Consider the following 25,035-nt stretch of genomic DNA (forward strand, 5'->3'; position numbering starts at 1 on the left):
CCTGCTAGGTAAAGTTACCTTCATGCTGACTTGTCCTAGGACGTAAACCCATTCCCTTGGATTTTATCTTAACTCCCTCTATAGATAGAACTTTTGTATGTAGATCCGACACATTATCCTTTGACATCACATAGTCAACAGTGATAATTTTACTAAAGAGAATTTCTCTAATGGTATTATGTCTTCATCTTATGTGACAAGATTTACCATTATACATAATGCTCCCTACCCTACTTATTACCGTTTGACTATCACAGTGTATACATACTGGTGCCAATGGTTTGGCCCAATAAATAATATCTTCCAAAAAGTTTTGGAGCCATTCTGCTTCTTCACTGGCTTTATCTAATGTGATAAATTCCTATTCCATTGTAGAGAGAGCAATACATGTCAATTTGGATGATTTCCAAGAGACTGCTCCTCCACCTATAGTAAACACGTATCCACTCGTGGATTTTACTTTATTCGATCCAGTGATCTAATTTGCATCACTATATCCTTTAAGCACCGTTGGATATTTACTATAATATAAAGCATAGTCTTGAGTGTATTTAAGATACCCCAAAACTCTTTTCATTATCATTCAATGAGTTTTATTGGGATTAGTTGTGTACTGACTTAGCTTACTAATAGCACATGCTATGTCTGGCCGTGTACAATTCATGATATTCATTAAACATCCCATCACTCTTGTATATTCCAACTGCTAGTCACTTTTACCTTCATTCTTTTAAAGTACGAAGCTCACATCTAATGGAGTCTTAGCAATACCAAATTCCAAAAACTTGAATTTGTCAGGTACCTTTTTAGTGTAATGAAACTGTGACAATGCCAACCCTTGTGGAGTTCTATGGATTCTTATTCCTATATTACATCGGTCTTTCATATCAAACTTTCTCTCAAGCATTCATTTTGTAGCATTTATATCAGAAATGTCTCTACCGATGATTAATATATCATCCACATACAGACAAATAATTACTTTGTGATTTGGAATGTATTTAATGTAAACATATTTATCACATTTATTTATCTTGAACCTGTTTTCCAACTTGGTTTGGTCAAACTTTGCATGCTACTATTTAGGTTCTTGTTTTAGTCCATAGAGTGACTTAACCAGTTTGCATACCTTTTTTTTACCTAGAACCAGAAAACCCTTGGGATGTTCAATGTAAATTTATTCCTCGAATTATCCATTTAGGAATGCTGTTTTCACATCCATTTGATGGATTTCAAGACCATATACTGCCACCAAGGCAATTAACATCCGAATTAATGTTATCCTTGTTACTGGTGAGTATGTATCAAAGTAATCAAGGCCTTGTTTCTATTTGAAGCCTTTTACTACAAGTTTTGTCTTATATTTATCAATAGTATCATTCAGTTTTATTTTCCTTTTGAAGATCCATTTAGAACCTAGAGGTTTATTTCCTAGAGAAAGATCAACTAACTCTTACGTATGGTTGCTTAAGATTGAATTAATCTCACTATTGACTACCTCTTTCTAAAAGGATAAGTCTGAAGACGACATTGCTTCTTTAAATGTTTGAGGCTCATTTTGTAAGAGAAATGTTATGAAATCCGATCCAAATGAAATTGACATTCTTTGACGTGTACTACATCTTGGATTCTCATTATTATGTACATCCTCACTTGGTTCATCTCGAGGTCTTTTAGACCCCCACTAGACTATTCATATCTAATTTAATATGGATAAATGTGTTCAAAGAATTCAACATTGTTTGATTCAATTACCTTATTATCATAAATATCCGGATGATTGGACTTATGAACCAAAAACCAACATGCTTTACTACTTTTAGCATATCCTATGAACATGCAGTCCACCTTCTTTGGTCCCATCCTTACCCTTTTCAACATAGGAACTTGAACCTTGGCTAGACACCTTCACACTTTGAAATATTTCAAGTTGGGTTTTGTTTCTTTCCATTTCTCATATGGAATTGATAGCGTCTTATTTTGGGGCACTCTATTAGGTACTTGGTAAGCTGTAAGGATCACTTTCCCCCACAAGTTTTGTGGTAAACCTGAACTTATTAGTAAGACATTCATTATTTTTTTAAGGTTCGTTTTTTCATTCCGTAATTCCATTAGATTGAGGTGAATACAGGGCCGTTATTTGATGGACAATTTCATTCTCTACACATATTTTTGCAAAGGGAAATTCATATTCTCTATCCCTATCACTTCTTATTGTTTTGATTTTTTTCTCTAACTGATTTTTAACTTCTGTTTTATATGGCCTAAATGGATGTATTTCTTCATCCTTACTGTTTAGTAAATAGACAAAACATTACCTAGTGCAATCGTCAATAAAATTTATAAAATACTTTTTCTCACCTCGAGATGGTGTTGACTTCATCGCATAAATGTTAGTGTGGATTAAGTTTAAGGGATTGAAATTTCTTTCAATAGAATTATACGAATGCTTAGCATACTTTGATTCCACACACATTTGAAATTTTGATTTATTACACTCAAAGTTTGGAAAAACTTTTAAGTTAATCAACTTTCGTAAAGTTTTATAATTGATATGTTCTAATCGTTCATACCACAAATCATTAGACTCAAGCAAGTAAGAAGAAATAGAACTTTTATTGATTTCAATATTCATTACATTCATCTTAAATAGGCCCTCAGTGATGTCGCCTTTTCCTACGTACACTTTTTCTTTACTATGTACAGTTTTTCCAGAAAAAAATACACATTTCAATTCATTTTTTTCAAGAAATGATACAAAAATCAAGTTCTTCCTTAACTCCGGTACATACAGGACATTGTTAAGAGTCAAAACTTTGCTTGATGTCATTTTTAGGTAGACTTTTCCTGTTCCTTCAGCTTTTGCAGTTGCGAATTTTGCCATGTAAATCCTCTCTTTACCTTGAGTCGGAGCGAATGCAGCAAACAAATCTTTATTTGAATAAACATGGTGGGTGGCACCAGAATCCATCTACAATTCTCTAGGATTTTCCACCAAGTTACATTTTGAAAGCATGGCACACAGGTCGTCCATTCCGTTCTTGGATTCATCCATATTTACTTGATCCTTTTTTTGCCTTTCTTTGTCACACAACAATCTGTAGACTTGTGGCCAATCTTTTGCCATAATTAAAGCATTTCCCTTTGAATTTCTTCTTAGGTTGATTACTTTGTTGTCCATCTTCTTGGAGTTATTAGGGTCGTCTTCTACAATGTTAACTCTATTTATTGCAGAATTTCCTTTAGACCTTCTCTCTGCAGCTTTATTGTTCTTTCAATTCACAACCTCACAATGAGGTCTTCTATTGTTATATCCTTTCGTTTATGTTTCAAGTAATTCTTGAAGTCCTTCCACAAAGGTGGCAACTTCTCAATTATCGCAGATACTTGAAATGCCTCGTTCACAGACAAACTTACAACAAAGTTTATGTGAATATTAAGAATACTTTTAACATGTTCAAATAAGGTATTAATTAAATTTATACCTTCTATAAGGAGATCATGGATGATGACTTGCAACTCCTGTACTTGAGAAATAACAGTCTTGCTATCAATCATTTTTTACTCAAGGAATCATGCAATACAGAACTTCTTGGTTCCCACATCCTCATTCTTATATTTCTTTTCCAGTACATTCCACAATTCTTTAGATGTATTCATTATGTTATATACATTGTATAAGTCATCTTGGAGGCCTCTTAGGATGTAATTCCTACATAAGAAATTAGAATTTTTCCACGCCTCTGTTATAGCAAATCACTTCAGGTCTGAAGTTCCTTCGGGTATTTATGTAGCATCTTTTAAAATAAACCTTTGAAGACATAAGGTTGTTAAATAGAAGAACATATTTTGTGGCCACCTCTTGAAATTAACTCCAGAAATTTTTTTGGGCTTTTCCGCTAGTGCCATAGCGTTGGCACATTTGTTTGACTGGTTGTGGCAACACTTGTTGTTGCAACACTTGTCACAGCTTCAACATGACCGTCTGTAGTTATTTTTTTCTTGTCAAAAAAAGACAGTCAATTGTATTATAAAATTATACTTATTACAAATTCGTAGCAACTTATAAACACTACTTGTTTATAGTTTAACGATAAATTTTTTATGTCTTCCAATCATTAACCGAATGACCTTTAACTTGTGATGAAGATTTTATTTCATCAAATCACTTGTTAATTTCAAATGGAGTAGAAAACTTAAAGATTTAATTTCTAAAAACCAAATGATAACGCTCAAACTACACCTCTCTAATGAGAATGTAAGCGATCGTTGTCAATATAAAACCCAAGTAGGTTGGGGTCGAATCCCACGGGGAATATGGTGTGAACGTAAGTCATTTTCTATTTAATCAACTGATAGTTGGATGTTTCCAAAAAAAAGGGTTTTTAGTTTAATAAGTAATTGTTGTTTACTTTAGATTCAGTGTTCGTAATCAAGAGTTTATGAAAAAGAAAACCAAAATTATGTTAACTAGGGCTTTTGGTACTTGATAGATGCTACTAGTGGTTCAAGATTCTCACGGTAGGTAGTTCAACAAGTTATCTTTATCAAAGCTATGCTTAAATGTATCTCGACCTACCTAAGCATTTAATTACCTAATCCTCTCAAACTTACAGAATTTATATTTACTGCCCAGATTTTACCTCAGGTTAACCAACCTTGTTACAACGTTGATTATTAAACGGATTATTTCCAAGGCCATGTTAATAATTCACTTCCTACTATATTTGATTTCTTTCTCAAGAAAATCAAAGCAGGTGGTATCTATTGTTTGCAACCAACTGATAATAATTAGAACATCAAAATCATCTATGAGTCCTACCACCTTTAGAATCTTGAACACTCAACACCTTATCAAGACCTAACCCTAGATTCCATAATTCAGGTTAAAGGAATTTAACCACTCGTGACGTAATAATCGAAACACCTAGATGAATTCATGCTTTGAAAGATAAACTTACCAAAAGATTAATAGAAACTAGAGATTCTCAAATTAACTCGGAAAGGAAATCCCAAAATAATGAATATAATCTTTTCAAAGTAATTGCTTTCTCAAGCCAAGAAGTTAAAGAGAGAAAAAATCAAAGTATATTTCTCAAAACTCAAAATTCAGAAATCCGAAGAAAACCCTAAACAAGCCTTTAAATAGTTCACCCTAATTATGAAAATAAAATAATAAAATTTACAAATTCTTTGGATTAGGTGACACCATTTCTTATATCCTATCAGGAGGATGACGGCTTATCACAAATGTCGTCAGCTTTTTTTATGCTTTTAGTGCTTGCTGCCTACCACTGACGACAAAAAGTGACGCCCTAGCAGCTCCTTAACGACCTATCATAAAATGTCATCAAGTCTTTTCTTCAGTTCTCATGTGCTGCCTTAGGTTGACGGCATTCTTGACGGCTTATCAGATCGTTGACGACCTATTATAAAATGTCATCAAAGCTTTCAATCTTAGGCCAATTCTCTATCTATGGCTGACGATGAATCTGATAGCTTATCACAAGGCTGATGACTTATCAGAAATGTCGTCAACTATACTTTTGCCTCTATCTATTTTTGATTTCAACTTCTTTTCTTCCATTCTTATTGGTTCTCTATCATATTAGCTTTTACTGCAAAATCAAACATAAACCAATCAAAAACGACAAGAGTTGCTTAAGACTTTGCAATTATTCTTAGTTAAAAGCCTTAAATGTGTTAGAATTAACTCACATATCAAAACCCTCAACTTAAAACAATTGCTTGTCCTCAAGAAACTCAACATAACTAAGAGAATACAAGGCACATTTGGTAGTCATTTATCCATATTATCTCAAAACACTTTCACCATTTCCTAGGTCAGTCATTTCAAGTACAATTAAGAACACCAATGCAACAAACAGACATCAGTCTACGACATTAATTTAACTACATTAACCATGCATATACCAGTATTACACTCTCCAAACAAGTTAGTAATTAGCAACATATCTGGTGTGCCCTCACAACAAAGAAATCCCCTCATCATCTCAATATTTATATATGTAACCATGGGGACAATCAAAACGGTCACCCTCAGAATAAAGTTCCAATCCGTGTATGCCAAGTACCATAGGCTTGCCCTTATTTTCACTACCCCGATCTTCAGATAGGTCAGCTAGGATCACTATAGGACTTCTTTTAGGCTTATAATGTAGGCTAGGTCTTTTATGATTCTTGATGATATTTAAAGTTACTAAGCCTCCTTGACACTACACTAGCTTTCTCAGGTTTCACTCGTTAACCTTTTCCGCTCTTCTTTTTTCTTGATCACACTTATTTAGGATGGGTGCAGTCTTTTCTCAATTACTTAATCTTTTTCACAATTTTTCTTTTTCTTGTTATTTTTTTTTGCACCCAGCTTTTTATTATTTTCTTTTATGCTACCATTCTTCATACTCAATCTATTTCACGCACCCCTATGATAGCCACCCTCAACTTAGGCCATTTGTCTAAGTCAAGGTGCAAAGTGTCCAAGGAGGGCCAGGGCCAAATCAGGTTCATTGTGATCTAAATGGGAAAGTGATAGGTGTCATAAAAAGAAATAGGCTAATTAGGCTCAAAACAGGGATCAAGAGATATTATACGCACAGGGAAGGTCATTTAGGATAAAGTGAGCTAATATTAAAATGGCCTATGATCCTTTACTAACCCCTATCCTTCAACCTAGGTAAGATTAACCTCGAAATTTCTGGTTTCAGCACACCGAGGAAACTAAGTAGTTGCTCACTCACACACGACACACAAGTATATCACAAGATACGACTCATTTAGTTCATGGCACTATTTAGCAATAACTATTATGTTACTAGAACTAATTCCATATAAAGATGCACGGTGGTCACACTTAAATTCAAATCACTTAGTTTAAAGTAGTCGATCACTTGAAGAGGTGTACAAAAATCACAAAAATAATTCACCTGCATCAAGTCCAGGTATTTCTCATAGTTGACTATAAAATTTTACAACAAATTTACCATATACCCTCAACTTAAGATCAAAGAAAATCTAAACTTAGGGTTAGAGTATACCTGGAATGGATCAATCTCAGGGGTCATGGGTTGCCTCCCATGCAGTGCCTGATTTAACGTCATGGCACGACTCCAGTTATCTTGATTACTTTAGACTTCATCGAGATAGATAGTAGTGATACTTTTCATCGATTCTTTTGGACCAATGTAAAGCTTGACTCGATGAACATTCACCTTGAAGGTGCTGCCGTCTTTATTTTAAAGTTTTACTAATCTAGATGAGTAGACTTGACTAACTCTAAACGGGCCTGACCACTTGGATTTAAGCTTATCTGGGAACAGTTTAAGTATGGAATTGAACAGAAGCACCAAATCACCCTTTTGGAAGTCTTGTTTCTCGATCCTCCAATCATGGTACTTTTTTACCTTTTCTTTATATACGTCTGCTCGTTCATATGCCTGATAATACTCAAACTACATTCTTGAATGGGTGTAAGAGATCATTGTCAATATAAAACCCAACTAGGTTGGGGTCGAATCCCATAGGGAATAAGGTCTGAACTTCGATTTGTTTACAAAATACTTTACTGGTAGTTCACTGTTTCTGAAAAAGAGGGTTTAAGTTTCACAGAGAGTCAATTGTCACTTTTTATATTTTAGTGTTTGTAACCATGATAAATGGGGGAATAGAGTTATGTTCACCATGGGTTTTGGGAATTGACAGATACTAGGTAATGCTTAACACTGCTGGAGTAAGTAGAAACAATAGAATATCCCTGACGACGATACTATCTGACTTATCTCTCGACCTAACCAGATAATTTATTATCTAATTCTCTCAAACTTAGATAACTTATCTATTTCCAATAGGATTTTATCTCAGGTAGATTAATTCAGTTATAGCATCAATCATTAAATAGAAGGTTGGTAGATTCTGAGTCCCTATTGCTAATTCATGTCCTCTATTTTATTTCTCTGCTAAAAGCAAATAATCCTAAGGCATAACCTATTGTTTGCAACCAATAGATTCAAGTTAAAGCAACAGAATTTCAAGATGTTCTACTACTCTTTGAATCCTTTAAATACCTAGTATCATATCAAACCCTAATCCATGGATCCCATAACTCGGGTTAATAGAATTAGCCGCTCATGATTTGTTGAATGAAATAACAAGTTGAATTCATGGAACTATCGATAAACTTACTGATGGATGAAACCCAATAAGTATTTCTTCAATTCAATTACAAGATGGAAACCCACAATAGTTGATAAGTGTTTGGAAAGAAAAAAAGAAAAATATCTGCTGAAAAAGATGAAGCAATTTTATGTGCCACCCTTCCAGTTAATTGTCTGATGGCTTCTCAATCATAAACATCCAAAAAAGATAGATCCTTTTAAAAACCTAAAACAAGTCTTTAAATAGTTAATTCTAAATAAGGAAACAAAAATTAAGATTTCAATTTTCTCTTCGGAATAGTCGACGGCGATCTTGATGGTGCGTCAGACGTCTGACGATGTGTGCAAGATATCGTTAAAGATTCCAGTGAATTTTTATCTTCTGAGTCTTCTGACGGAAAATCTAACGGTGTGTCAATTAAGTGACGGCGCGTAAAAAAAATCATCACATCCTCATTGGAAATCATCATGTTCTACTTTGAGTTGACGACAATTTTGACGCCTAATCAATGTTGTGACGGCGCTTCAAAAAGGTCATCAAATGTTAGTTTAATTCTTCAGATTCTTTCTACACTTGACGGTGACTGTGACAGCCTTTAGCATATTTGGCGACGCTTCCGAAATGTCATCAGCTTTACTTTAGCTTATTTGCACCGGATTCTAACTGACTTGTTCTTCTTTCTTTTTGTTTCCTCCCCTATCACTCACATATGCATTAACACAATAAAAATAATCAAAACTAACAAAAGTTTCTTAAGACTTTACAATTATTCAAAGTTAAAAGCCTCAACGGTGTTAGCATCTGCTCACACATCAACACCCTCAACTTAAAAAAATTGCTTCTCAAGTTAACTGTAACCAGTTCACCTTCTTTGTACAACACTTAGCTACAAAAATTAACAACACTAGTGCAACAAAATTAAAACTTTGGGTAGCCTCCCAAACAACGCCTGATTTAACATTGCGAAACTACTTGGTTATCTCAAATACTTAGACTTTATCAAGATACCGTATCGACCCCTCATTACCATTTTCCTAGAATAAATCCACAACCGAGAAGATATACATCTCCTCCACTTGCTTAATAGGAGGATGCATTTTGAATCTAGCCTCCCTTTTCCATACCTGAACCTTAGCTCATTGAGCTCCATATCGACTAGTACTCTTCCCGTGGCTAAAAGTGGTCTACCCAAAATGATGGGTACCTCAAAATCAACATCACAATCCAATATCACAAAATCTGCAGGCAAAATAAAGTCATCCACCTTTACAGGCACATCATGTAATATACCAACTGGTCATTTCACCGATCTTTCTGCTATCACAAGATGCATTGTTGTGGAGGTAGGTTCCCCCAATCCAAGTTTCCTGTAGATATAAAATGGCATTAGATTAATACTTGCTTCTAAGTCACATAAAGCTTTGGTAAACTTCATTGATCCAATTGTGCACGGTATAGTAAATGCTCCAGGGTCAGGATTTTTTTGGACTAAGGATTGTGAAGAAACAACACTACAGTGGTGGATGTTGTCCACTGGCTCATAGTTTACCTTCCACTTCTTTGTTAACAATTCCTTCATAAATCTAGCATAGTTTGGTATTTTCTCAAGTGCCTCCATCAATGGCATATTCAATGTTAGTTGTTTCAGTATTGCCATAAATTTGCTAAATTTTTTGTTATCTGCTTTCTTCCTCAATCTTTGAAGAAAGGGAGGTGGTGGTCTTGGCATTTCCTTCAATACCACTTCCTCTTCCTTTTCATCTTCTTTCTCTGAAATATCAACAAAACTATCCAGCTTCTCAGACTCCACTGGATTTCTTCCTTCTGATTCATCAACACTTACCTCATTCCCCACAGATTTTCTCATAGGAGGGCCACATAACATCTTACCACTTTGAGTGGTACTTTCCATAAAAGAGGCATCAATCCTCAGGTTTTGAACTGTATCACTAGGTAAAGTACCAGCTTTTCTCTGGTTCAGTGTAGTAGAAAGTTGGGTCATCTGTTGCTCCAACTGCTTAATAGAAGCAGATTGTGAGCTAACTAACTGACTGAGGGTAGAAAACTCATTTTTCATAGTAGTTACGCCCGAGTTGGTAGCTTCAACTCCCTTTAATAGCTTTTCCATTATGTCCTCCATGGACATCTTTCCAAAATTAGTTATTGCAGTATCTTGACTTTAAGGAGGAACATACAAACCACTCCTGTTATAATTATTTCTCCAGTGTCCCTACTCCCTATCTTTATAATCAGTCTTGTCATAGAAGTCCGACTTGGTTCCCTTGGCTATTTCCTCAAAACCCCCCCTGATTACTTACATAGTTTACCTCTGCATCAGCACCTATAGAAATTGTACCTTGAGATTCCATCGCTTTAACCATTTTAGTCTTATCGGATAGAAAGTGCTTGGCTAGCAAGTCCATCAGCTTCTTTAAATGGGCCATGTCCTGATATCACTCCTCATCCCTGCTACACTACTCTGTAGTTATACCACCAGCAACAGTTAAGCTAGCCATCACAGAATCCCTAGTATGCTAAGCCCGACTTCGTTTGGTCATTCTATTCAGCATGTTAGAAGCATCTAGAAAAGAGAGGCCAATGAATGAACCACCTGAATCATTGTCAACAATTGTCTTTGTCACAGAGTTGAAAGCTCGGTACAAAGTCTCCATTAAGTGCAAGCCCGTCATGTTGTGGTTCGGACATTGTGCAAGTTTCTTCTTAAATCTTTCCCAGGTTTTGTGTAATGCTTCAGTCGGGAGCTGTCTGAAGTTACTAATTTCATCCCTCAACTATACCCTTCTGGAGGGTGAAAAGAGCCATTCTAGGAATGCATCTTTAAACTATATCCAATTGGTTATAAAATAGGCTCTAGTTCATTCAACCACATTGTTCCCTCTTCAGACAGAGACAACGAAAACAACCTCAAACTAATCGCATTCTAGCTCACTCCCATATTGTCGAAGGATTTGTAAATGGTGATGAAGTTCACCAAATGCATGTTTGAATCATCACCAGGCAAGCCTCCAAATTACCTCTTCAGATTCAGGAGTTGGATCATGGTACTTATTATGCTGAATTTTGCACCTGGTGCCAACGGTGGAGGAATGATGGCACCTGTTGCACCAGCTTCGTCCATTTCTTCATCATCTTCCTCAGCCTAATATTGAATAGGATGTTGACCATATCTTCCTCGGACTAGACAGTTTCTATTGACGTTTTGCTGCACTGGTGCATCAACTTTCTCAGCTTTACTTGGCTATTGAGGATTCAGTAATTCCTCATCACCCAAGTCTTCATCATCAGTGTTCTAGTGACGTGCTTGTTGACCTAAATTCTGCACATTCACCTGTGCCCTAGCCAAAGCAGCTAGTCTCTCTTCTTCCTCCTGTTGTTCAGCTATTCTCCCTATCAGCTGAGGTTCCGAGTTGATTGGTAATAGTGATTCTCCGAAACTTCTTGATTTGGTCATAAAAAACACAACATCTAAAATAGACAAAAACAACAAATAAATATAAATTAAGGAAACTTAACTATCAACAATTTTTCGTGCACAAACTTTTAGTCTATAATCGTATTCCCTGGCAATGACGCCATTTTTGATAACGCTAAAACTACACTCTTGAATGGGTGTAAAAAATCGTTGTCAATATAAAACCCAATTAGGTTGGGGTCGAATCCCACAAGGAATAGGGTGTTAACTTTAATTTGTTTACAAAATACTTTCCTGGTAGTTTACTGTTTCCAAAAATAGGGGTTTAAGTTTCACAGAGAGTCAATTGTCACTTTCAATAATTTAGTGTCTATAACCAAGATAAATGGGAGACTAGATTTATGTTCACCATGGGTTTTGGAAATTGACAGATACTAGGTAATGCTTAAGACTCTCGGAGTAAGTAGAAATAGCAGAATATCCCTGACGATGATACTATCTGACTTATCTCTTGACCTCACCAGACAATTCATTATCTAATTCTTTTGACTTAGATAACCTATCTATTTCCAATAGGATTTTATCTCAGGTAAGTTAATCCAGTTATGGTAACAATCATTAAATAGAAGGTTGGTAGCTTTCGAGTCCCTGTTAATAATTCACATCCTCTAGTTTATTTCTCTGCTAAAAGCAAATAAGCCTAAGGCATAACCTATTGTTTGTAACCAATAGATTCAAGTTAAAGCAACAGAATTTAAAGATATTCTACTAATCTTTGAATTATTTAAATACCCAGCATTATATCAAACCCTAATCCATGGATCCCATAACTCGGGCTAATAGAATTAGCCGCTCATGATTTGCTGAACGAAATAACAAGTTGAATTCATGGTAATATGGATAAAATTATTGATGGATAAAACCCAATAAGTTTTTCTTTAATTCAATCACAAGAACAATAGTTGATAAGTGTTTGGAAAGAAAACAAGAAAAATATCTACTGAAAAAGATGAAGCAATTTTACGTACCACCCTCCCAGGTAATTGTCTGATGACTTCTCAATCATAAACATCCAAAAAAGATATATCCTTTAAAAAACCTAAAACAAGTCTTTAAATAGTTAATTCTAAATAAGGAAACAAAAATTAAGATTTCAGTTTTCTTTTCAGAATAGTTGATGGCGATCTTGACGGCTCATCAGACGTCTGACGACGTGTGCAAGATTTTGTCAAAGATTCAAGTGAATTTTTATCTTCTGAGTCTTCTAACAAAAAATCTGACAGCGTATCAACTAAGTGATGGAGCGTAAAAAATGTCATCACATCTTCATTGGAAATCATCATGTTTTGCTTCTAGTTGATGTCAATTTTGACGCCTTATCACAGTTGTGATGACGCTTCAAAAAGGTCGTCACACGTCACTTCAATTCTTTAGATTCTTTCTACGCTTGATGGTGACTTTGACAGCCTTTCACATATCTGACGGCGATTCAGAAATGTCGTCATCTTTACTTCAGCTTATTTGCACTAGATTCTAACTGATTTGTTCTTCTTTCCTTCTGTTTCCTCCCCTATCACTCACATCTGCATTAACACAATAAAAACAATTCAAACTAACAAAATTTTCTTAATACTTTGTAATTATTCTGAGTTAAAAGCCTCAAATGTGTTAGCATCTACTCACACATCAATGCCCCAAGACAAAATTCGTCTATCTTATTCAGTTGTCCCAATCTCAGCTCTGCTACCTCCTTTCAGCTCAAATTCAGTCTTTTTAGTGCCCATAAGTCCTTGTGCTCTAGACCTATTGGTGGGTGGAAAGATTTTCCATAGACCATTTGAAATAGTGACATGCCAGTAGGTGTCTTAAAAGCAGTCCGATATGCCCACAAGGCATCATCGAGCTTTTGAGACCAATCTTTTCGGCTAGCATTCACTGTTATTTCTAGGATGGCTTTAATCTCTCAATTTGACACCTCAAATTTCCCACTATTTTGTGGGTGATATGGAGTGGCTACTCTATGCTATTTCACCCTATATTTTGCTAATGTTGTTTGGAACACTTTGTTGCAGAAATGAGATCCTCTATCGCTTATAATAGTGCGTGGTACTCTAAAGCGAGATAAGATATTCCTTTTGAGAAAAGAAATAACTCTTTTTCCTTCATTGTCAGACAAGGTAACAACTTCGACCCATTTTGATACATAGTCAACAGAAACCACAGTGTACTTTATCCCATACCAGCTTATAAAAAGGGCCATGAAATCAATGCCCAATTTCACTTAAAGCATCTTAGTCAAAGGTATCTCTTTCCTTTTGGAGATTGACCCCTCCCTTTAACATTGGTCACATTTAAGCACAAACACATGGGCATCCTTGAATAATGTTGGCCAATAGTAACTGCTCTACAACACATTCCTAGCTATTCGGTCAGTTGCATGGTGACCTCCAACTGAGGAGGTATGACATGCTTCCAATATGCATAATACATCCACTTCTGGAATACATCTCCTTATAATATCATCCCTACATCACCAAAAAACATACGGCTCATCCCAGAAGTAATGTGTCATATCATGTAAGAATTTCTTTCTTTGATTGAAAGAAAGAATTTATGGGATGACCTCACTCATAACATAATTTGCATAGTCAGCATACCAAGGCAATTATTCCACAGCAGCATCCAAGATCTCCTCATCCGGGAATGCATCATTTATCTCTATTTTATCACTAATTACCTGTTCACCTTCCATTCTAGACAGATGATCTGCAACTTAGTTTTCATAACCTTTCCTATATTTGACCCTAAAGTCAAATTCTTGTAGCAGCAGGACCCATCTAATCAGCCTTGGTTTTGCATCTTTTTTCTCTATCAAATACCTCAAGGCTGTATGGTCAGTGTGGACCACCACTTTGGTCCCAAGCAGATAAGCCCTGAACTTCTCAAAAGCATACACTACCGCCAGAAGTTCCTTCTCAGTGATAGTGTAATTATTTTGTGCTCCATTCAGTGCTTTACTAGAATAATATATCAGATGAAATAGTTTATCCCTCTTTTATCCCAATACAGCTCCAAGGGCAATGCCGATTGCATCACACATGATCTCAAATGGTTTTGACCAGTCTGGTGCAACAGCAATAGGGGCCTCAACCAACTTCTTTTTAAGGCATTCAAATGCCTTCAAGCACTCATCATTGAAGGAAAATTTCACTTCTTTCTCCGAAAGTTTGCAAAGTGGATTTGCAACCTTTAAGAAGTCTTTTATAAATCTCTAATAAAAGCCAGCATGTCCAAGAAAACTATGCACTCCCTTCACTGAAATGGGAGGTGGTAGTTTCTCAATAACTTCCACCTTTGCTCGATCAACTTCTATCCCTTTTTCTGAAATTTTTTGGCCAAGAACCATGCCCTCCTTTACCCTAAAATGGCATTTTTCCCAGTTAAGCACCAAATTGAATTCAACACATCATTGCAAGGCTATACTCAGGTTTGCTAAACACATCTCAAATAAATCTCCTACTATAGAGAAATCATCTATGAATACCTTTATGGTATCTTCCACCATATCTGAGAAGACAAACATCATACACAATTAAAAAGTGGCGGGTGCATTTCATAGCCCAAACGGCATCCTCTTAAATGCAAAGTTGCCATATGGACATGTGAATGTGGTCTTCTCCTGATCTTGAGGAGCAATACAAATTTGGTTGTATCCTGAATACCCATCCAAGAAGTAATACCACCCCTTTCCAGCCAATCGATCAAGCATTTGGTCTATTCAAGAAATCCGGCTCTAAAATTATCATTATTTCTATTTATGTCAATGATTTACTTGTGACAAGAAATAATAAACATTGATTGAAGAATTCAAGGAAGAGGTGATGAATGTCTTTGAGATGACTGATATTGGCGAGATGACTTATTTTCTGGGAATGGAGATCAAGAAAGATCAGAATAAAGTCTTTGTTAATTAAAATAAATAATGAAGAAGTATATCGAAGGTTAATTGGGTGATCGATGTATTTCATGACAACAAGGCCTGATATTTTATTTCCTGTGAGTGTTTTATCAAGATTATTAAATTGTGCAAATGAGTTGTACATGATGGATGTCAAAACAGTACGCAGGTATCTTAAAGGAACTCTAACCTATGACATCAAATTTAGCAAAAGTCATAATTTCAAACTCTGTGGATATTCTGATAGTGAATAGTGTGGGTCAACTGGTTATATGAAAAGTACTTTTGGTTATTGATTCACTTTTGTATTACGGTGTTTATCATGGTTCTTAAAGAAATAGGAAATAATAGCACAACCAAAAGCTGAAGAAGAATTCATAGCAGCAGCTATTGGTAATCAAACATTATTGCTACTAGAGTTGTGACCCGAATTTTGTTGGTACGACCTTAAAAGTCTGGTGGTGTGACCCATGTTTGTGATTTTCAATGGGGTCCACCACTAATCTCGATGAGGGTGTAGGGGAAAATCCTCAAAGAATATGGACCTTTATGTTTTTGGGCCTACGACCTATTTGTATGCACATACTATATAAGTGTGATTTAGTGGGTCATTTTCATTATTCAAAAAATTCAATCTTCTCTATATTGTACTCTCTCTCCATTATAGTGACACCTCCTCTACCTCTGCCTGTGGTTTTTGCCGTAAGGGTTTTCACATAAATCTGTGTATTGTTCTTATTTTATTTTACTTATGGTTTGCTTATATTATTTGAATCATAACAAACTGGTATCAAATCCTGTTTGATTTTTTTCTCGGGGATGGCAACCATGAATTATGATATTTCACTATTGGATTGCAACATCAGATTTTTGTTATGGTAGGTTAAGATGCGGGTTGCGCTCGCACAAATGGATTTGGACGATGCTCTATTAGGGTTTGATAAGATTCTCTTATCATGGATGGACGAGGACAAATGACATAAGGATCGGAAGGCTCTATCTTAGATCCACCTTTATTTATCCAATCAGATTCAACAGGATATTTTGAAAGAGACCACTGCCGCCGTGTTGTGCATAAAACTGGAATCGTTGTGTATGAAGAAGATCCTAACAATTAAGTTACATCTCAAACAATGACTTTATTCCCATCGCATGCATGAAAGTGCATCCTTGGAGAATCACCTATCTGTATTTAAGAAATTATCTCTAATTTAGAGACTCTGGAGGTTAAGTACGATGAGGAAGAACTAAGGTTGATTTTTTTGTGTCGCTGCTTGTATCATACATGATCTTTAGGGATATGATTTTATATATTCGTGATACCCTGATGATAGATGAAGTCTATGATGGATTGTTCTCTAAGGAGAAGATGAAGAATCTTTTGAATAGGTTGGAGACTCAAGAAGATGGTCTCATTGTTTGAGGAAGGACTCGTGAGAGAAATTTTGGGGATGATGATAGGAATAGGTCAAAATCAAAAAATAGAAAAAAAAAACTTGTAATTACTGTAAGAAGGGCCATATTAAATCTGAGTGTTGGAAGTTACTAAATAAAAAGTAAAGAGAAGTTGCAAAACCGAAGGGAAACCATCCAGAGAAGTCCAGTGAAGCCCGTTTTATTGAAGATAATCGTTGCAATGGAGAACTCTTGGTAGTTTTTGATGGTAACTGGAAACCCTGGGAGGATTGAATTCTTGATTAAGCTTTCACATTTCATATATGTCGCAATTGAGATTGGTTTAGAACATATCAAACAGTCTTTAAAGTTGTTGTGTTGATGGGATATAACACATCTTGTAAGATAGCTGGTATTGGAACAATCAAAATTAAGATATTTGATGGGATTGTGAGAAAACTTGGTGATGTGCAGTATGTCCCAGACCTAAAGAGAAATCTTATTTCCTTGAGTACCCTTGATTCAAACGGATACAGGTACACTAGTAAAGGTGGAGTCCTGAAGGTTACTAAAGGTTCTCTTATTGTGATAAAGGGACAGAGAAAGCCTAAAAATTATTATTTCTTGCAAGACTCTACGGTTATAGGTGATGTAGCTGTTTCTACCTCCTCTCTATCAGAAAGTGATGTTGCTAAACTATAGCATATACGCCTTGGGCATATGAGTGAAAATGGGATCGCTAAACTAAGAAGGAGAGGACTTTTTGATGGCTAGAGTATTACCAAATTAGAGTTCTGTGAGAACTACATTTTTGGGAAGTAGAAGAGAGTCACATTCATTAAAGGTATCCACTTAACTAAAGGAACTCATGATTACATTTATTCTAATCTCTGGGGTTCTTCTAGAGTGCCTTATAGAGGAGGTGCGAATTACTTGGTGACTATTATTAATGACTATTCCAAAAAAGTTTGGGTGTTCTTCCTGAAGCAAAAGAATGATGTGTTGCCTACTTTCAAGGAGTGGAAGATTGTTATTGAAACGAAAACAGGGAAGTAGGAAAAATGCCTTCGGACTGATAATGGTTTAGAGTTCAATTCTAATGAATTTAATGCTCTGTGCAAGTCAGAATGAATTGTGAGGCACTTGACAGTTCGTCATACTTTATAGCAGAATGGTGTGGCCAAACGAATGAATAGGACTATAATGGAAAAGGTGCATTGCATGCTCTATAATGCTGGTTTGCCCAAGTCTTTTTGGATCAAAGATGCGTCCACAACTTGTCTTCTTATTAATCGCTCTCCCTCAGTTGTGATTGATAAAAAAACTCCACAAGAGGTATGGTCTGGTACTCCTGCTAGTTATTCTGATTTAAGGATATTTGGATGCCCTGCTTATGATCATGTTAATAATGGAACGTTGGAACCTATATCTTTCAAATGATTATTTATGGGTTATCAGCTCGGTGTTAAAGGTTATAAGATTTGGTGTCCAGAAAATAGAAAGGTTATAATTAGCAGAGATATTGTGTTTGAAAAAACTACCAAGCTTTGGGCTCCCTCCGAATCTAGTGCTTCTCCCCCAGATGAGCTTAGTAACATGAATCAACAAAAGTCAAACACTCACATTGAGTTGCATATTGGAGCAGAGTGGTACTATTTCTTCTTCACCACCGGTGACGCCATAATATTCTATTGCTAAATATAGGCCTAGAAGAGATATTAGACCTCCTCAGAAGTATGTTGAAGCTGATTTGGTTTCTTATGCATTGAATATTGCAGAAGTTATTAATTTCAATGAAGAACCTTCTTCTTACTTAGAGGCAGTTAGTTGTGATGATTCGGTTGATGGATGATTGCTATACAAGAGGAGATGAAATAACTTCATAAGAATGGCACATGGGATTTGGTGAGATTTCCTAAAGATAAGAAAGTTGTCCGTTGCAAGTGGGTATTTAAAAAGAAAGAAGGAACAATAGGAGTTAAAGATGCTAGATACAAAGAAAGACTAGTTGCTAAAGGCTACAGTCAGGTTCCAGTTATTGACTTCACAAAAGTGTTTTCTCAAGTTCCTAATAATAGCTTGATTCAAGCCTTGCTTGGTATTGTGGGCATGCATAATCTTGATCTTGAGTAGTTAGATTTCAAAACTGCATTCTTACATAGAGAACTTGAGGAGGACATCTATATGCAGCAACCCGAGGACTTTGTAGTTTTATGAAAGGAGGACTATGTATGCTTGCTGAAAAAGTCTCTTTATGGCTTAAAATAGTCACCCAGACAATGGTATAAGAGGTTTGACTCTTTTATAACCTCTCATATGTCTTGGAGGATTAGTTATGATAGTTGTGTCTACTTCAAAGAGGTAAGTGATGGTTCGTTCATGTATCTTCTCTTGTATGTTGATGATATATTGATTGCAACAAAGGATATGAGAGATATAATAAAATTCAAAGCCCAGCTCAGCAAGGAGTTTGAGATAAAGTATTTAGGAGCAGCAAAGAAGATTCTTGGCATGGAAATTATGAGGGATAGAGAGAAGTGTAAGTTATACTTAGTAAGAAAAGGTATATTGAGAAAGTGCTTCAAAGGTTCAATATACAAAATGCCAAGCCTGTCAGTACTCAATTGGCAGCTCACTTCAAACTCTTGGCCACTTTATCTCCAAAGACAAATGATGAGCATGGCTATATGTCTTAAGTTCCATACTCTAGTGTATTCAGGTATCTTATGTATACGATGGTGTGTTCCCGACCAGATTTATCATATGCCATTAGTGCAGTTAGCAGATACATGGAAAATCCTGGCAAAGACTATTGGAAAACAGTTCAATGGATTTTCATATACTTGCATGGATCTGCTGATGTTTGTTTGCAGTTTGGGTGAATAGGGATGGAGTAATTGGGTATGTTGATTCTGATTTTGCAGGAAACCATGATAAAAAGAGATCCCTTACAGGCTATGTTTTCACTATTGGTGGTTGTGCTATAAGTTGGAAAGCTACCTTACATACTACGGTTTCTTTGTCAACTACTGAGGCAGAGTACATGACTATTACGGAGGCTTTCAAGGAAGCTATTTGGGTGAAGGGTCTATTTGGTTAACTTATCAAAGACTTATAGATTACTATGGTCTTTTGAGACAGTCAGAGTGTTATCTTCCTTACAAAAGATCAAATGTTTCACGAGAAGACAAAGCACAACGATGTTCGGTATTATTTTGTGTGTGAAATTATTGCTCAAGGTGATATTGTGGTAAGCAAGAATAGTACCCATGATAACCCTACTGATATGATAATCAAGACACTACCAAGTTCCAAGTTTGAGCATTGCTTGGACTTGGTTGGTGTTAGCTGTTATGATGTGCCCTTAGGGACTTTTGTGGAAGAGATGGAGAGTTTGTCTTGAAATGGATTTGAATTCTGAATTAGAATTTCATGTCAAGGTGGAGATTATTAGAGTTGTAACCTGAATTTTATTGGTCCAGCCCTGAATGTTTCGCGGTGCGACCCATGTTTTTGATTTACAATGGGGTCTGTGGTGGTAGCGTAGGGATCGGGCCGATACGCCTGATCCCGATGGGGGTGCTAGGGCGAAGACCTAGAGAGTATGGGACTTTTATGTTTTTGGTCCTAGAATCTATTTGTATGCATGTACTATATACGTGCAATTTAGTGGGTTATTTTTGTTATTCAGAAAATTCAGTCTTGTCCACATTGTACTCTCTCTCTATTATAGTGAAACCTCCTCTGCCTCTACCCGTGGTTTTTCACGCGAGGATTTCCACACAAATTTGTGTGTTGTTCTTGTTTTCTTGTACTTGTGGTTTAAGTATTCTATCCGAATCATAACAATGCCGTAGGAAAGTTTGATTGATCTACAGTTGGAGCAAGAAGAAAGCATTGAGATTTTTTTGGATAATCAAGTTGCCATAGCCATATCCAATGATCCTGCATTTTATGGAAGGACCAAGACTTCAATATCAAGTTTTATTTCTTGAGGGAAGTGCAGAAAAACGGTGAAGTTGTTTTACTCTATTGTAAATCAGAGAATCAAGTGGAAGCCATTTTTACCAAGTCATTTCACGTTAGAAGATACAAATTTCTTAGAGAAAAATTGGGAATTTGTAGCTCCTGATCTAGGAGGAGATGTTGTCACGTGTGTTTCAGACATAGCCGTTGTTTCTCTAGTCATTATCCTAGTTATAGTTGTTCCTATTTTCTAGGCATGTATGCAGTCTTCTAGCAGTCCATTTTCTATTTTAGTTGTACTACTCCTAGACTTATTTTGGATAGTTTGAAGCTCAATAAAACAATTCTTTCAATTAAATTTATCTTACTGCTTCAGTTTATAACACCATAGGCTTTGCATCTGGAAATCACCCAATTCCATCAATAAATCGATAATCAAATCAATAATTTTCAATTTCGTAATTTTATGGCTTAAAATCTCAGATTTCACTTACCAGATCATCAGTAATACATTAACAAATAGAAGTAATCACGGGGAACCATAAAAATAAAGATTAACATCTTTACCCTCCGTTATATGAGAAAAACAATGTGAAAGCTCCCAAAAATTTATTTTGAGTGAATGGTGAGACGTTATAAGATTTTATACACAAGGATCTTTGCATTTGCAACTGCTAGTTCACATTCGCGAGCCTCACGATTGCGAGTGCACCAATGATAACAACGTTTCACACTGAAAGGACCATTAATTCGTCATATGAACATAGAATTCGACGATTCTTTTTGCTATGGTTACAAATATCATGATATGGATTTTATGGTTCAATCAAAACAAATTTAAAGTTGATTAGCTCCAGACGGTATCACTTAAGCGTAACAACGTTAAAACACTTATCTTCAAACAAGTACCTGAAACTCACCATTTTGAAAATACTACATGTAGGAATTTTAAAAAAGTATTTTGGTTCATAATTATTGGAATAACATCATAATCATATGTCTACTACATATTTGATACTCACCATTTTGAAAATAATACATGTAAAGGTCAAGTACACGACTAAAGAGCTATACAAAACACTATATTGTTTTAGTCTTATGATAAGGTGGTTTATTTAGCAGCATATACCTACAATAGATTTTACGACAAGAAGTAAAAATAGGCAACTTAACGTCTGGCTGGATAGGTACTCAAGAAAGTACTAATAAAGATGGAGAGGAAGTCTTGGTTCCATGATAATAGATATCGGTTTTTTTGTGTGTGTAGTCAATCCATAAATCTCCTCCATGCTTATATCTTCTGACTTCATGCCTCCTGCAAATTTCCAATTGAATCCATGCAACAAGTTAGCCATCGTTGTCCTGAAAAGCTTAATCTCCAGGCTATAACCAGGGCACTGCCTTCTTCCAGAACCAAATGGAAATAGTGTGAAATTGTTTCCACTTATTATGACAATGTCATTTTCTAAGAATCTTTCTGGAATGAACTTGTCCGGCCGATCCCAATTCTTAGAATTAATTCCTAAAGACCACATATTTACAAATACCATTGCCCCTTTTGGTATTTCATAACCAGCAACATTGCAGTCCTCTAAAGAGTAATGAGGAGGAAGTAATGTAGTTAATGGATGCAATCTAAATGTCTCTTTACCTTTTCTGTCAAGTTCTTGCTTTGCCTTTTCTATGATCTTGGGTTTCCTTGCAAGTTCTTGAAATGCCCATTCTACTGTTCTTGCTGAAGTTTCCATTCCACCAGCAAACAAATCCTGAAATAATTTTAACAAAATAATGCATGTACTAAAACAAATTGATTGTGTTGGTGTTATTGTGCGCTTTAATATTAGAAATTAAAATATTAAGTGTATAATAATTAGTAGGCATAAAGTGGAGTCATTAGTCTTTGTAACTTATATAAGCACAATGACATGCTCTACCATTATATATCTCCTATTAAGTGATCGGCTCGCCCTCAAATCACTATCCACATTCTTGATATTTTCACAAACCATATCTGTGAAAAAATATGAGAAGTGGATGATAAGAAATATACTGTGTTTACATTTTGAGTTTAGTCTAGTGACCGAAGAGAGAGTTGAGAAAAAGAAAATATTTCTGGTCTTCAACTGAATTCACTATACAAAAGAGAGATATTATATGTTGAAGGAAGATATGTTCTTTTGATTGACTTTTGGACTCTCAAACTAATCTAGAGTTGTTTGAGTCGTACAATATTATTGGGCTATTGTATCCTTGAGGGTACAGTCAAGAGATATACTGTTGTATCGGTGTATATTATATCACAATGGACTTGAATCTCCTTAAAGAGAGTGAGATATCCGCGCGCTTGAATGTTTGTTTAATCATTTTTGTTCATCTTATTCTTCTACAGTAATTTATGATATATTATACCACCAAACTGAAGTTAATATATCTCTGAGAAAATAAAACTCGGATCCACCCTATAAATATGCAGTTTTAAGTTCTTTTAAAAATTAAAATACCAAACTATTCCTGAAAGACATATAGTTGTGGGTATAACTCCTAAAAATTGGTCAATATTTTGGGAATTTAATTAATTTTTAGCTCTAGATAGACAATTAAACAAAAAGAAAAAGAGAAAACTTACAAGGATAAATCCCATTAGGTTATTGGTGGTGAGCTTAACTTCAAGACTAGGATCATTTGCTAGTTGCAACAAGCCATCAACCATGTCTTTTGGAATGGAATCCTCCTTTGCATTAGCCTTGTGATCTTCAAGAACATTCGTCAAATCTTCTGTAAAAAAAATTTCCAAAGCCTTCATTCTGTTTATGTATCCTTGCAAGTCAAGCCAATTAAGCCAACGTATCCAATCCCCAAAAGTAATAACCCCACCTAGGATAAAAAATTCGTCTAGCATCAATTCTAATTGTTCAATTGACAACATTGATGTTGATTCATCATCACTATAGTACTTGTCACTCATAACCATCCTACTTATAGTGCAAAGTGTAAATTTAGGTAAATGATCTTTGAGAAAAACTGGCTTTCCTGATAGAAAATAAATATGAGAAATCAAATTTCTCCTTTCCTCAATGCGGATGTACTTGAAAGAATCAAGCCTTTTGGGATTAAATAACTCAGTTTGGTAGATCTTTCGACCTTGTCGCCAATGTGCACTATAAGTTGCCCATGACACATCTGAGTTGTTATAGCTAATATACTTGCCAGCAGTCAATGTAGGGCGAGAAGCAAAGATAGCATCATGTGTTTGCAAAATCTCTTTAGCCATTTCTGGGGATGAGGCTACCAACACAGGCTTGGAACCGAACTTTAGTAGCCTTAAATTTCCATACTTTTGCGAAAGATGAGGCAAAGATTCATGTGGTAGTGAACCTATAAAGTTCAAATTTCCAATAATTAGCCATGGCCTTGGACCTTGTGGTAGTTTATTTTTGGAATGGTTAAAATTTTTTGAGAGAAAAGCTAATGCTAGTAGTGATATGAGACCAAGTTCACAACACAAGAAATAAACAACAACAATAACAACAAGATGAACAACAAGTGCTAGTGAATCGAAATAGGCCACACACGGCTTCACTAGTCTTCAAGAGTCACGTTTTTAGAATAAGAAAATGATATTAACAACAAGAACAAGAAAATCAATAATAATGCTAGTGAATCGAAAGAGCCTCACATGGCTTCACTAGACTTCAAGATTCCAACAACTCAAGATTAACACGATTACAAGAGGGATAGTAACTTGACACACAATATTCAATGATCTAAGAACCCTAACAAGAAAAAGGACCCTAAGATTAATGAATATTAATAACAAGCTCTTACTTGGACCAAGAGGAACTCAAAGAACCCAAGACCCTAGTTTCTAGCCAAGAGACAACACTAGTATCACTCTACTAGTGAGTTTTCGGAATTGGGGCTTCTTCAATGGAAGAGAGAAGTTCCAAAATATTAAAGTGTTTGTTGTCTTCCAAAATATAAATGAACTAAATCAAAAATAACCCTAACACTATCTATTTATACTAGTCCACAAAGGGAGATAACAAATGACCATCCTACCCTTGCCAAGGGGTGGCCTTGGAGTGTAAGTTTATTACACTTCAAGGCTCCT

General features: G+C 35.7%; 1 protein-coding gene across 1 annotated transcript in view; it reads right to left on the reverse strand.

The window, feature by feature from the left end:
- Positions 1-22,048: 22,048 nt before the first annotated feature.
- Positions 22,049-25,035, reverse strand: part of LOC107846200 (flavonoid 3'-monooxygenase-like) — a 20,462-nt gene continuing 17,475 nt past the window's right edge. Inside the window, exons 2-3 of the mRNA XM_016690646.2 lie at positions 23,551-24,497; positions 22,049-22,690 (exon numbers count right to left, since the gene is read on the reverse strand). Coding sequence (XP_016546132.2) covers positions 22,127-22,690; positions 23,551-24,497 — 1,511 coding nt within the window. The 3' untranslated portion in view covers positions 22,049-22,126. The remainder of the gene's footprint in view (positions 22,691-23,550; positions 24,498-25,035) is intronic.

Source organism: Capsicum annuum, chromosome 11 (genome assembly GCF_002878395.1).
Source record: "Capsicum annuum cultivar UCD-10X-F1 chromosome 11, UCD10Xv1.1, whole genome shotgun sequence".
Classification (NCBI taxonomy): Eukaryota; Viridiplantae; Streptophyta; class Magnoliopsida; order Solanales; family Solanaceae; genus Capsicum; species Capsicum annuum.